Source organism: Cervus canadensis, chromosome 30 (genome assembly GCF_019320065.1).
Source record: "Cervus canadensis isolate Bull #8, Minnesota chromosome 30, ASM1932006v1, whole genome shotgun sequence".
Lineage (NCBI taxonomy): Eukaryota > Metazoa > Chordata > Mammalia > Artiodactyla > Cervidae > Cervus > Cervus canadensis.
This window is the reverse complement of record NC_057415.1, coordinates 27,387,767-27,403,256: the sequence shown is the minus strand read 5'-3', so window position 1 is coordinate 27,403,256 and position 15,490 is coordinate 27,387,767. Positions and strand designations below refer to the sequence as shown.

The following is a 15,490-nucleotide window of genomic DNA, read 5'->3' as shown; positions in this document are numbered from 1 at the left end:
GAGAATTTCACGGACAGAGGAGTCTGGTGGGCTACAGTCCATGGGGTCACAAAGAGTCGGACACAACTGAGTGACCAACACTTGCACTTACTTTCATTATTTGCTTGGCCCCTGTAATATCACTTCTGTCCTGGATTCCTTCTCCAACAAAAGATAATCAGCATTCAACCAGCAGGTCCCATCTACCGAAGTCCATGTGGAATGCTGAGTAATAACTCCAACTACTCCTGTGGTCTCTGCCACAGACCAGGGCTACAGGAGAAAACCCCCAAAGCAGATGGCTGCTCCCCTTGCTTGCTGTTGGCCCAGCTGGCCTCACAGCAGTTCTATTCTGAAGTTCTAAAGTTGAAGGATCCTTTTGTAAACTCTTAACCTCCCTACCTTCTTAGAAATCTCAAAACTACAAATCTGAGAAATTATTCACGTGAAAGGCTTTTTCATTATCCTAATATACTTGAGTAACTTGACACTTATTTACTCTATCTTGCCAATATTGTAAAGAACATGTTGAAGTTTGTGATGTGCTCAAACTCAGTTTCAAACCTTCTAAGCACTTCCGGACTAAGGGTTGCTTGATCAAGAACATTCCTGCTACCACGCTCACTTAAAGAAACGGAGAAGGAATATTTCAAGCACTGTTTCTCAAAGTATGTCCTGTAGGAGAAGAGTTCCTCAAGATGCAAAGAAAAAAAAAGAAAGAAATGTTAGGGACAAATGAACTGGAGGCCAGTTAAGCCAAGTTAGACTGGTTTCTGGTGTGGGGATGTGGATTGTGGGGCAGCGAGCCTTTAACAGACTGATATGCTGATGTGGTGGAGAAGGAAATGGCAACCCACTCCAGTATTCTCGTCTGGAGAATCCCATGGACAGAGGAACCTGGAAGCCTACAGTCCATGGGGTCACAAGAGTTGGACACGAGCACCATGCTGACGTGGCTCCACAAATGGGTGTGGGGTATGGAATGAGCAAGAACCCTACAAGCTTTTCTGACCTCAGAATCCTTTCTCAGAAGACCACGTTGCAGCCCTGGCGCTATGGGAGCACATACTTGGGGAAACACTGCCTACAGTATTCTTACGTAAGTAACATTTGTATCCTTACATGGAGGGCATATGCAGCACTGCCCACAGCAGGGCCTGGTGAGCAGCAGGTCACGGGGAGGTACGTCCCCTCTGGGGGCTTCCTACTCTGTGTGCTTGTCACTACCTCAACAGAATCATGTGTTTCCACTTGGTCCAGGATTACTTTCTCAGATTAAACTATAAACCTTTAAAACATTATTACCAAAACTAGAATTGCATTCAATTTTAAAATGAAGTATCTTATTAAAATGCTATTCCCATATCTTCATAACTGAAATCTGCTTCAACCACCAATGTCTATTCCAAATGTTTTTCTTGACGTAAAAGCAAGGCTAGTTTCAAAATATATTTAATATATTAGGCTTTACAACTTGATGTTTTCAGACTGTTTTCCAACACGTGATGTTTTTAGAATCTATGAACAGACAAAATCACGTGCAATATTTCAAAATCCATTTGGAAAAAACTGAGGTTTTAAACTGAAGTTTAGTTTAAAAAACAAACTCCAGCTTTCGCTCTAGAGGCAAAAAAAATCTCTGCCCTGGTAACTTGATCTTTATGTGCATGCAAATCACTTGTGCCATAGTTTTCAACTTCACCATGGCCATTTTCTTCACCTCCTTTCTTACTGCTCTCCTGAGCCTTTTTGATACTTGATATTAAATAGTATCAATTTAATTAATTAATTAAATACATTAACCCTTCCGAAGGCGATGGATCTACCAAGACTATATATAGACTATATATAGATGCTTTCGAAATGTGATGTTGGAGAAGACTCTTGAGAGTCCCTTGGAGATCAAACCAGTCAATCTTAAAGGAAATCATCCCTGAATATTCATTGGAAGGACTGAGGCTGAAGCTCCAATACTCTGACCACGCGATGCAAAGAGCCAACTCATTGGAAAAGACCCTGATGCTGGGAAAGATTGAAGGCAGAAGAAGAGGGTGACAGAGGATGAAATGGTTGGATATCATCACCGATTCAATGGACATGAACTTGGGCAAACTTCAGGAGACAGTGAGGGACAGGGAAGCCTGGCGTGCTGTAGTCCATGGGGTTGCAAAGAGTCGAACGCAACTTGGGGACTGAACAACAACAACAATATATGTATAGACATATCTATTCCTTATTAAAACTGTATTTTTGAGAATCTGAGTTATGAGAAAAGGACACAATTGTAGTCACATTTAGTAAATATACTGCCATGATAGACTTGCTCTTAGAGAATGCAGAAGGGCCCAGGAGGAAATGCAAAGGTCCCCGGAGTCTGAAGTTTATAACCACCACTTACATAGACTTGAAGGCAAACTGTCACAGTCTGACCTCTAGTTTAGGGTGCAGTGACTGAAAACCAACACCCCTCTCCTCCTCCTCACCGCCCCCCCGCCCCCGCCCTGCCACACACACACTTTAAAGCCAGAGTAAACAGTACAATCTCTGAATTTTAGGGAAGAAAAACTGATACCTAAGCTACATTTAATATACTATTTAAATATAGTCCTCAGTACAACAGATGGAAGAGAATGCAGTGCAGTAGGAAATGCACAGGCTTTGAACCACCCCAGCCTTTACACGCCTTCAGGGACCTTGGACAAGCTGCCTAAACTTTCTGAGCCTCAGTTTCTCTCTCCCTCTTTTTTTTTAAGATTATAGTTGATTTATAATGTTGTGTTAGTTTCAGATGTACAGAGAAGTGCTTCAGAATATACATATATTCTTTTTCTGATTCTTTTCCATTATAAATTATTGAGAGATACTGAATATAGCTCCCTCTGCTATACAGGAGGTCATTAATCTATTTTATATATAGCAGTGTGTACACATTAATCCCAAACTCTTAATTTATCCCCCTACCTTTCTCTTTTGGTAACCATTAGTTTTGTTTTCTATTTCTGTTCTGGTTTGTAAATAAGTTCATTTGTATCATTTTTTAGATTCCACATATAAGTAGTATCATATTTGTCATTCTCTGTTCTGACTTACTTCACCTAACATGATAATCTGTGTCCATCCATGTTGTTGCAAATGGAGCCTCAGTTTCCTAATATGTAAAATGGGGCTAAAACTGACACTCATCTCTGAGTTGCAAAAATATAGTGAAATTTATTATATGACAGCAGACAACTAAGGACTGGAAGCAGGGAAAACCCAGAGGTCTACTCTCATATTCCATGCCGTTGCTTTCCCCTGGGAGACCACCCATCCTTACAGCATCTCCTTTATGCACATGACTTAGAACATTTTCTGAAATCCAATTCGAGATATTCTGTTGCCTATGGGAAACTGCTACATGGAGGTATTACTATCCTCTCAATCTCAGTTCACACAAAATTAAATTCATCTTCCCCTCCCCATATTCTAGTCTCCATCTCAACTCCCTTGTCTATCAATTATAATACCCTTCTTCCATTATGCAGTGTTCTAAACTGGTTTTATCCCTCTCCTTTATCCCACATATCCAGGTTAAGTCAGGAAAATCTGTCCTATTTCAATTGTGTAATGTCTCTCTGTTCCCCATTTACACTGTTGGTTCAAGTTACTGAACGGCTTCCAGGGTGGCCTCTGTTTCCCCTTCTCTCACTTCAAGCACAGGCAAGGCTCAGATTATTCTTCCTTAAGTCACTCCGAAAAACCCTTCATGACTGCCATTTCTCTCTCCTTCGAACAGTAGAGTCTTCCCTACATGTAACACTCTTTCTATCCTGGCCAGGTCCCCTTTCCAAACTGACAGTTAAAGGCTGCTGTACCTTTGTTCAAGCTGTTCCTTTTATTGAAATGTCCTTTCTTGTCCCTGCTTTGTACTAATATCTGTCTATCCTCCCACTCTTTCTAAACCCATCCTTAAAAGAGAAATCAAGGGTGATTTTCAGGAAGCCCACTCTCCATCTAGTCTATTCTTTCCTGACTTCTCCAACCCCTGAACCCTTAACCACACCCAATTTAACCTCTCCTCAGTGCTGTTCACTGCGCCCTTAATACTCATCTCCTAGACACAATTTTAGTATTTTGAAAGTTTGGGTCCCTTTTCGAAAAGTCAGATACAGGATTGTTTTAGGGTAGTATTAATGGATAGAGCACCTGAAAGACTTAGTTTACATTTGTATCATAAGATATTTTCAAACATTGTTCAGTTTGCTACAAGCCTGTAAGACAGGTTTTATCATTATTCCCATTTTATACCTGGGGAAAATGAGACACAAAAATGTTAAAGAATTTGGCCCAAATAACTCACTTGGTGACAGAGCCGAGCTTTAAACCCATAGTCTGGCTATACAGCCCATACTCCCGCCAGTACATAACAGTGTTTAATTCTCAGGTTCCAATGGCCCTTTAGACAGCAGTAGGGGAAGAACTTAGGGAAGGTATGGCAAAAGGCTACTTGTCCATTAAGAGACGATCATTTCGGTGGGGATGGTGAAGTGAGACACATATAACAGACTAAATTCAACTGAATTTTATATTAAGAAAATTTTACATCAACAACATTATGTTGGGCTTTCCTGGTAGCCCAGGGGTAAAGAATCCGCCTGCCAACGCAGGAGGCACAGGTTCGATCGCTGATCTGGGAAAATCCCACACGCCTTGAAGCAACGGAGCCCTGTGGGCCCCAACTACTGAGCCTGTGCCCCAGAGACATCAAGCCACGACTACCGAAGCATGCACACCCCAGAGCCTGTGCTCTGCAATGAGAGAAACCACTGCAATGAGGAGCCTGCACACTGCAACTAGAGAGGAGCCCCCATTCGCCACAGTTGGAGAAAAGCAACAAAGACCCAGCACAGCCAAAATGATAATAATAATAAAATAAATTTTTAAAATATGTATGTCTAAAAGTAAACTATTTTTGCTATTATAAATAATGCCACATGTAAAGATCCTGGCATCTAGCATTTACTATACTCTTGGATTACTAAATTAAAGGGTGTCAAATTTTTTATGGCCTTCAATATATGTCATCAAACAGTGTCCCAAGAGGGTCAAACCAGTTATTCAGCAAATCAATAAAGTATACTTGAGTCAAAACCACATGCGCAATTAATATTATTCTGTTAACTTTTACCAAAGGTACAGATGAAAAGGGTATCTATGTGCCCTTAATTTGACTTATTAGCAAGACTGAACATATTTACATATTAGTTTACTAATTCTCCTTCTGTAAACTAGCTATTTGTTGCAAAGATGCAATTTTTATACCATAAGAGCTCTTTGTATCATAGAGATACTCTAAATTATGATGTGAATCTTCAGTCTTACTATTGCTTTACCAAAAAACAAAAATACCCAAAATTAAACAGGAGGGGGGAAAAAAGGACACTCTCTTTCTACTTTTCTATTCTAGTATATTCCACTCAGTATTGTAGCTCCTTAAGTCCATCAGATAGGGGTAGAAAGAAAGGGAAGGAAAAAGAAAACTTTAGGGGAAAGAAAGGGAAAAGAAAGAAAAAATGAGGACTAATCAGACAGAGATAAACACATACAGAAGTAAGAAGGGGCAGAAAAGGAAACAGAAAGCTTGAAAGGGAAAAGGTTATAGTAACACCAAGGTTCTCTTGGTGCCCACTGGTTGTGGGAATTCTGATTAGCTATTTAACCATTATTCCAACCTTAAATGCTCTTCTTTATCCAGAAGCTATGCTTGCCTCATAACAGGAAAGCAGCAGCTGGGGTGGGAAAAAGAGAAAGATGGGGCTTAGGCAGTGGCTAGGTGGCACTAGTGGTGAAGAACACGCCTGGCCGTGCAGGAGACATAAGCAACATGGATTCAGTCCCTGGGTGGGGAAGACCCCCTGGAGAAGGGCACAGCAACCCACTCCAGTGTTCTTGCCCAGAGAATCTCATGGACAGAGGAGCCTGGCGGGCTGCAGTCCATAGGGTCACAAAGTGGACACGACTGAAGCGACTTAGCACGCACAGAGCAGTATTACTGAGGAAATAGAAAGATGACTGTGTGACTTTTGACTAGCAACTGTGAAGTTTCATAGCGGAGCTATAAGCAAAATATTATGAAACACTATTTTATAGGCAGAGGAAATCAGCAAAACTATATAGCAGATATCAGTTTCTGCCTACCCAGTCACCATTCTCCCCAGTCCTCCCAGCCTGACTGGCGGTGTCCTAATTTTATTCTGGTGTTGCTTCACCCTCTACTTGACTCAGAGGGAAATCCTGGTTAGCCTAAACCAGTCACCACAGTCGTGCCTCCCCCTTGCTACAGATTGTTTAAAGATGAGTATACAGCCCTCCCTAACTCCTGTTGAAAGAAAAACCACTGGAAGTTGTCAGCTCAGCATACACGAGTCTTCCAAAAGAGTCACATCCATCTTGGGATCACAAGGGGAGCTAAATGAGGGAAATGTACCTTCCATAAATGACAAAAAGAGAGAGAACTCAGGTCCTTGTGGACGTTATGTCATCAAGCCAAAGAACTAACCCAGCTGGAAGCCAGCCCACCTCTCAACTTGTAAGAGATAAGTTTCCCTTAATGTTTACCTATCTAGATTTATGGTTTTTCATTTCTTAAAGCTGAATCATTCTTAAGTGATTCATAATGAAAAATCTTACAAGATCGTGATTGTTATCATTACCATTATCATAATGCTACCAAAAAAAGGAAGACACTTTAATATCTTCCCTGCTACTTGAGTATCTCAAAGTAAACATGTATTTTCAATTTTTCCATCTTTTTGCTGTTTTCCTTATTTTACATTATAATGTATCCAGAAATCAAACACTTCTGTTCAACAATTTACAGAATATCTCACAACCTCAAAAATAAGGATAAAAATAGCTTTTAAGAGTTTCCTTACTAGATAGATGTCTAAGTATTTAGTTATGGGATACTGTAGTAATATCATTTTCACACACACAGCAAAAAATTCCAGCAATTTATCAGCCAAAAGTTTAAACGTAAATCTTATTTAACAGCTGATATGAAATCAGAAAGGAGTCCACAAAGGGGAAAAGACTAACACCGCTTAACTTCAGTTCAGTTCAGTCACTCAGTCGTGTGGCCCCCTGGACTGCAGCACGCCAGGCTTCCCTGTCCATCAACAACTCACCTCCTAACTCACACCTTTACAAATACACTTGCTTCACACATGAGATGTATACCTGCAACAGACAAGCTGCTTAAGACAGCTGCTAAGACTTCTGTTGAGCATCTTCTTCGAAAGTAGTTGTCCTTTTAGGGAATTCCCTGATGTTTCAGTACTTAGGAGTCAGTGCTTTTACTGCCAGGGTCTGGGTTCAATTCCTGGTTGGAGAACTAGGATCCCGCAAGCCATGTGGCAAGGTCAGAAAGAAAGAATTTGTCCCCTTAAAAAATTTTTATATTAAATTTTAAAACATCAGAGTTACTAAGGTTGGAGCTCATACACATCCAACCATGAAAGGAAAGAAAATTTGTTCAAATCTCCTCAAATTTCAAAGTTCAAATTTCACAAGCACCTATCATGTACCAGGTACCAGCTAAGCACAGAGAATGTCAGCAATGAACAAAGCATACGTGGTCCCTCTCCTCATCAGCTCAGTCTAGACCAGAGGTCAGCGAACATTTTCCCCATAGAGCCACAGAATAAATATTTACACTTGCAGGCCACAAGGTCTCTGTCACAACTAACCACTCAACTCTGCCACTGTAACATAAGAGCAGCTATAGACACTGTATAAATGAATGAGTGTGGCTGCATCAATAAAACCTTATTTGTGGACAATGAAATTCAGTTATATAATTTTTACGAAATAATTTCTCATGCAAAGATGGTTAACTTTTTTCACCCATCTGAATATACACAGATACCACTTTTAGCATTATTAGCTTGCAAGCCATACAAAGATTTGGCACATGGGCTGCAGTTTTGCCAACTCCTGGACTAGATATTAACCATATAATTATGTATTGCTTTAGGTGTTCATAGGTAAAATATATAAGGCTGTTAAGAACTTAATGAGGAGACATGGCCTAGTTTGAAGGATCAAGGAAGTCTTTTCCCAACAAGAGACTCTGAGGCTGAAACTTGAAGGGTAAGTATCAGTCAGCCAAAGACTAGGGAGAAAAGCAAAGAGCCTCCCAGACAAGTGAAAAGCATGTGCAAAGCCCTAAAAGAAAAACAAAGTCTACTGAAGAATCTGTGAGGCTGGATTACAAAGATTAAGGAGAAACACGGTAGGAGTTGACAGCGACGCTGGAGAGAGGTACAGACCAGGCCACACAGCACTGCTGGCTAGTTCCAGCTGATTCTGGTCTCTGTCTTAAGAGTAATCAGAAACCATTAAAGGGTTTCAGGTAGGTGGAGGACACAATCCCCACACAGCTTTCGATTGTTTAAAGTGATCAGTAGGACTGCAGTGTGGAGAAAAATCGGAAGGAAGCATGAATGAATACTGGGTAACCTAGAAGCAAAGTTCTGGCCAGAGATGACAGACACTTAGATTGGGGGACTTGTAGTGGAATTCAGAAGGTAAAAGAGACAAGACATGGCGACTAGATGTGGAATAACGAGAAGCAGGTTTCCCACAAGTCTCAGGTTTCCAGTTTCCATACCATGATACTGGTGTCATTCAGTGAACCAAAGATGCTGAAAAAGATGTGTGTATCTGTGTCTACATACTTTGAGTTTAGTTTTCACACACTGAGTTTGAGGTGCCTACAAGACATTCTAGTGGAGGAGCTAAGGAATCAGTGGATATATAGTTTTGAAGCCAGGATAAAGTTGGTTTCAGTTCAGTAATTTAGTTTGAGAACTGTGGGCAAATGGGTTGTAACTAAAACCATAGAAGGAGATGGAATTATCACAGAAAGGGTATGTAAGAGTGGTTTTCAACCTTGGCAAAGCATGAAAATCATCAGGGCAACTTTAAAACTTTTTGAGGCCCAGGTAGTACCCCTGGACCAAGGAAATCAGAATCTCTGAAAGGAGGACCCAGGAATCGTGTGGTGTTTTTTGTTGTTGTTGTTTTTTAACCTCCTAAGTGTTTCAAAATGGCAACCCACTCCAGTACTCTTGCCTGGAGAATCCCATGGAGGGAGGAGCCTGGTAGGCTACAGTCCATGGGGTTGACAACAGTCAGACACGACTGAGCAACTTCACTTCACCAAGTGCTTCCAATGTGGTGTCAAGATTGCAAAGATAAGACTTAAGACATTAAGGATTAATGGTAACTACAGAAAGATTAAGAGACTAAGTGGGTTTCAGGAGTTCCCTCACGGTCCAGTGGGTTAAGACTCTGCACTTCCATTCCAAGGGGTGTAGGTTTGATCCCTGGTCTAAGATCAGGGATCTGGGAAACTAAGATTCCACATGCCTCCTGGAGAGGTCAAAAAAAAAAAATAAAAAAGATAGAGATAGAGAGTGACTAAGCAGGTTTCTAGTCTGAGTTACCTCATAATGTATCTTTCCAACCTCAGACTTCCTATCTCTACATTCCAGTTTAGTTCAATAGAAAAGATAGTAAGTAGTTCTAGTTTGTCTCTAATAGTCCTGAGAGCCCCAAAAATCTGAGTCAAAGTTATGAAACTGAAATAATTCCTCCCTCTACAGGAAGGGGTTGGGGAGAAAGGAGATGGCTAAATATTGAGTTGGCCAGAAAGTTTGTTTGGGGTTTTCCATAACATTTACTAACCAATTACCAGGAGTAGCAATAATATAGAATATAAATATCCTCCAAGCCAATAACATTTCTAAATGATAGGATTAACACATCAAATGGTATTTGATAGTATTTGTTAAGACTGGAAACTTTCTAACTGGACTAGTTTTGCTTATTATATCATATTGTTCCCTATCTAGTAACTCCAGCAAGTTCAAAATGGCATGACTTGAACTTGCACATTCCTATTTCAAAATGTTATTGAGTGGACCTTTTCTAAAGATAAAATGAACTGCAATTTAAGATATGGGAAGCATATATGTGAACACAGAAACAGAAGCACAGGTCTCAGATTCAAGACAAGGGTAAAGTTTGGACTGATCCCTTAGTAGCTCAGAGACTGCAGCCAAGTCTCAACTAACATCCAACTCTCAACTTCCTCAGCTGTAAATGGAAGTAAAGTCGGCTTCAGAATTACTGGAGGAGTTGAAATGTGAAAAGGGCTGTGAAAAATAGCTATACAAAAAGTCTCATCATTTTTACATTACTTTCCAGCCAATTTTAATATTAACATTGATTTATGTATTTTAAGGAATGGATCTTCTATGCTTGGGCATCCCTGGTGGCTCAGATGGTAAAGAATCCGCCTGCAATGTGGGAGACCTGGGTTTGACCCCTGGGTTGGGAAGATCCCCTGGAGGAGGGCATGGCAACCCACTCCAGTATTCTTGCCTGGAGACTCCCATGGACAGAGGAGTCTGGTGGGCTATAGCCCACAGGGTCGCAGAGAGTCCGACACGACTGAGCAACTAGGCACAGCACATGCTAACAGCACAGGATTCAGAAGACAAAAACAGTCTTCATGCTATGGTTTTTTTTGTTTCAGTTAGAACAGGTGTATTTTGTTGGGCACATTTTAATAGAATAACTTAGTCTCTGTTGGTAATTCCCACTACTCTTCAATTTTCATTTTTAACCTCTGACTTCAAATTCCACAAAGCAGGAGACTACAGTTACTATTAAAATTCTTTTAAAGAACAGTTAACATTCTTAAAAGTTAACCAGTGTTTATGAACCACTAGATTGTTTCTCATTTTTCATTTCATCCTAAGACAAGATACGAGAGCTAGAAAAACACAGTTAAATATGGAGCTCTCAATTTGACGACATGGGACAAGACCAGAGACAAGAATAACCTCTCCAACAGACAGAAGAGGCAGTTTGTTCAACAAGAAAGATTATCCTCCATCCCTCTCACAATTTCTAAGGTTAGAACCAAAGGACACAGAACTTCAGAGCACTTGCAAAATCTCCTGACTTCCAAAGCACTACTGTGAGAAATAATGATCTAGCCATTAACGACAAAGACTTTTGACAATTCGCTAAGTAATCTTTCAAAAGCCTCCTTCATTCAAACTGGTTTGTCAATGGGAAAGAACATTTCATAAATCTGAAGATTTACAAGTGAACTTTGAAGTTTAACATTACAAGAATAGAAATTATGTCAGGTTATAACAGAACAAACGAATTATGGAGAGTTGGGAATAAATTTTAAGAGTCTTAGGGAGGATTAGTGCTGTAAAAAGAAACTCAAGACTATCTCACTTTTATGTTCCCTTCAAAGAGATTTTTAGGCAAAGGCTATCATGTACTGGCTTGTCTTGAGCAACTACTAGTATTAGCAAGTAACCTGCAGTGGTCACTAATAAGAAAACAAAACATAATTAAGAGTTCTATAAACATTTCTAAGAGCTCTTAAGGTTCTTAGATACACATATCTGATACAGTACAAATAATTTTGCCAATAATTTCCTCCTTAAACAATGAAATGCAAGTAGGTATAGAATGTGACACTTTAGCTAAATCCAAAAACAGGATAATTATTTTGAAGACAAATTATGATATTCAGACACTGCCAAGAAAATGAAAATAATAACTGAATAGACTACAAGAGATGAAACAGTTTGGAAGACAATAACTCTTTTATGAGAGTCTACAATATAGGCAAGAGACTATGAGGGAAAATAAATTATATATATTTCAAAAGTGAATCCCTACTACAAAGAGGAAACACACTACATTTACAATGATAAAACCTGCCAGGGCTTTAAAGTTGCTGACGATACCCCTGAGAAAAGCTAAGCTGAACTGCAGATTACCCCAAAGCATGTTTGTTTTGATGTGCTGTGCAGGTTATCATTAGAGTTTGCAGACAAGCTCCTTTAAGACGTTTTAGCCACTGCTCCAACTAAAACATAAGCACTGAGCACCAGTAGCAAAGAAAAAACCTGCTCAATTTTGCAAACTGACAGTCCTATTGAAAGAATAGGATGGAATGTGGAAAGGCAAGTGAATTTTAACTTAAAACAGTTCAAATTTGAACGTCGAAGAGAATGGCTTGGAGACATTAGTCAACCAGCTCATGGAAGTGAAATAGCACATGGTTCAGGGCTGGATTCATATTAAATGTTACTTGCCAGCCAAATGTTCCAATCTGCGCATCTGTATTCTGTGTATTGACTATTGCTGAGCCACTATCATGTACAAGGTATAGTAAGGCACTGCAATGAATACAAACATGTGGAAAACAAAGAGAGTTCCCACATTCAAGAAGTTTACAATCCAGTAGAAGGGATGAAAGAAACATTGTGCCTGAGAATACAATCCAGGCCTCTTAGAGAAGTTCACAGTGATGTGGAGGCTCACATTTAGAGAAGATGTGCAGCTGCATCCCTATTTGGTTTCAACACAACACATATAGATACTATATTATCCCAACTGATGATGTTCCTGAAAGGAGCATTAAAATGCAGCAGATTGATAACATTTCACAAATAAAGAATGATGCAAAACCTCAAATAAGGGAGAGAGAAAAAAAAACGATGACCTGCTCTTTGGCACAAAACCTGCTCCTCAATGCTCCACTGAACACTACAAGTCCCTAAAGCTGAACTTAAGGGCATGTGACAGCTGTTGATTGGCTATAGGAAACCACAGGGGCAAAAAAAAAAAAAAACAACAACGCACCCCTCAGGGTGCATGACGTGTGTCTCGTCTGTAGAACACAGCATGAAGCAAACAGTGGCTGCAAGAAGAGGAAAAAACAAGGAAAATATGTGTGACAGCATTCCGAAAAGTAAGATGTGGAGCTAGTCAAATGCAAGATCTGTTAAGTAGAGTTCGGGTCCAGCATCCATCCCTCCCAAATTTAATTGATTATAAACATGGAACAAGCCATCCATAAACTATCCAATACTTTCCTGTCTCTAAGGCATTTCATGTCCAAAAGAGGATACATAGTAAACCAATTCTTCAGAGAAACGCAACAGCAAAGATACCATTTTTGTCAAAATAATATTTAAGTAAATATTAGACCAACAGCACCCAACTAGATTCCTCTCTCTCCCCAAAAACCTCCAACCAGTTGAAAGGAATTGTGTGATTCCACACCTTTATCTGTTAATATGAAAACTATAGACCTCTCCCTCCTAACACCACTATTTATAGTTTTTCTTTGTTATTCTAACTGAACAGTAAGGTTTAACTAACTAAACCAATCAGCCTGACTATGATCCTAATAGGAAAAGAAAAAAAAAAAAAAACCACGAGTAAGCAAACACCCAAAAAAGAAATGGACAAATAGGATGGATACTTAATAAAACATAGATGTCCTCAATTCATCTGCAATTCCAGTCATTTGCTGACAGATCTCAGATTTTCAGAACAAGTATGCAGGTTATTTAAAACTGAGTTATATATAGTCATTTAGCAGTAGCAAAACACTTCTGGCATTATCACAGATGCTAGATCTCTGAAGGAATTTTTTTCCCCCAAACTAGCGTTTTTCTTCACCAAGAACGGACGACCCTTTATTTCTAAAAACAAGAGTCCTTGTCTCCCCCTCAAAACAAACAAATCAAAGACCATAGTTAAATTCTAAGCTAATGAAACTGTGAGATTACATCCCAGGCATTGTCAGAGCCTATTTTTCATACACCACCACCAGACAGTTTGATGCAGTATTCCTGATTGCTTTTTATCGTATTTGTAAATACACTCACTAATCCACTAAATTAGGTAATTTACAAACAGGTCCTCTCAGTTATTAGCGGACAGCAGTCAAGTCCTATTACATCTGATCCTTATACAGTTGTCTAAAACATTTCTATCCAGGTTAAGGGCTCCGATCGGCAAGAGAGAGAGGCAGGTTAGCGAAATTTGGATGGGGGCAGGGTAGACGCTGGGAGAAATCTCTGCATCTCAGCCCTCAGCGACAACACTCAGCCAGTGTGCCCACAGAAAAACTAAATTCGGCACCTCTTCCTCCTGTTACACTGGCAACAAAGAGGGAGTTTCCGTAACGCTCCCGTCACCCTCCAGGTGCCCAATCTCCTTCCCAGCGCAGTCCCCGCGCTCCCGCAGGGGCCTCGGTGTGCGAAGAGGCCTGGGTGTCTGAGGTCAAGGCACAAAGGGGGGATGGGGTGGGAGGCGAGCTGCTGGAATCTGGGAAACCGGGTCGTAGGAGGGCTCCGGGATCCGCTTAAACGCTTGAACCCGGGCCGGGGGCAGCCGGCAGGAGAAAAGGGACAGAATCTCCAATAGAGCAGAAACTGTAATAAGGTGGGAGATGGGGCGAACAGCCCAAGCTGGAGCTACTCCTCCAGGGAGCACAGAGGATAGTCTGTAGATGTGGAGCGGGCGGACTCCAAGGAGGTGGGAAGCGAGGAGGCAGGCCCGGAAGACGAAGGAAGGGGGGGTGCCACCTGGGGCAGAGAGCAGGCGTCCTTGTTGCCTCTACCTGCGGGCTGGCGGGACGCGCCGCTCAGGTGTGACTAGGAGGCGGCGGCCAAGTCTGCAAGGGGCGCCCCGGGGGCCGCGCTGAGGCGCCTGCCAGTCGGCTGCCCTGGGAGCCAGCGCGGGGGCAACGGCGGGACAGGGGGAGGTGCGGGCGGGGGGCGTCTCTGGAGTGCACGGTGGGCTGAAGGGAAGCTCGCGGGTCGTGGAAGGCGGCGGGCGCCCGCCGCGCGGCGCGGGGGAGGCATCCGGGCGGGCGGCCGGGAGGCGGGAGCCCCTCACCTGCGCGGCTGAGGAGGCGGAGCTGCAGCAGCCCATGGCGGGGCCGGAGGAGCCCGGAGGCGGCGCCGGGCGCGCAGCTACGCCCCGGAGCCTCTCGGCATGCGAGCCGGCGGGCGCCCGGGGAGGGCGCGGCCTGGCCCCACACGACTCGACGGCGGCGGCGGCGGCTCGGGCGGCGGCGGGTACTCAGGAGGCGGCGCGGCTCGGGGCGGGCGCCGACCACATCCCCCGGCGGCGGTCGCAGCGGCGGCGGCTGTGGCTGCGCGGCTCCTGCTCCGCTCCTGCTGCTGCAGCTGCTCCCCAGCGGAAAGGGGCGGGCGGCGGCGGCGGCGGCGCCTCCCCCTGTCCCCCGCCTCCCGCCTCCCGCGCCCAGTCCCTCTCCCGCTCCCTCTCCCGGGCCGCCGCCTCCTCAGCGCCGCGCGCGTCTCCCATCAGACTCCCCGCCCCCAGTGCAGCGCCGCGCGGGCGGCCGGGCGGCTGCGGCCAAAACTAGGCCGGGCCCTTCGGCGCGCGTCGGAGCCTGCGCGGTACCGAGCCCATTTAGCTGTGGCACCGAGGCAGAGCGCTACCTCTGCGCGAGAGGGCGCCTGAGGCTGGGGCGCACGAGGGCTGGGCAGGCTCGCAGCCGAAATGGGGTCGGGTTGTTTCCGGACCCGGGAGGCACGGGCGAGGCTTGCGGAGCTGTTCTGTATCCCTATTGGGCTTGCAACCCGAGGACCCACCCTAATGGTTTCTTACC

At 43.0% G+C, this 15,490-nt stretch overlaps 1 protein-coding gene across 3 annotated transcripts in view; it reads right to left on the bottom strand.

Annotated features, from left to right (window-relative positions):
• Positions 1-14,878, bottom strand: part of SLC44A1 (solute carrier family 44 member 1) — a 212,851-nt gene extending 197,973 nt beyond the window's left edge. For all 3 annotated transcript variants that reach the window (XM_043452950.1, XM_043452948.1, XM_043452947.1), the window contains exon 1: positions 14,752-14,878. In XM_043452950.1, the coding sequence (XP_043308885.1) occupies positions 14,752-14,787 (36 nt within the window). In that variant the 5' untranslated portion in view covers positions 14,788-14,878. The remainder of the gene's footprint in view (positions 1-14,751) is intronic.
• Between the last annotated feature and the right edge of the window lie 612 nt (positions 14,879-15,490).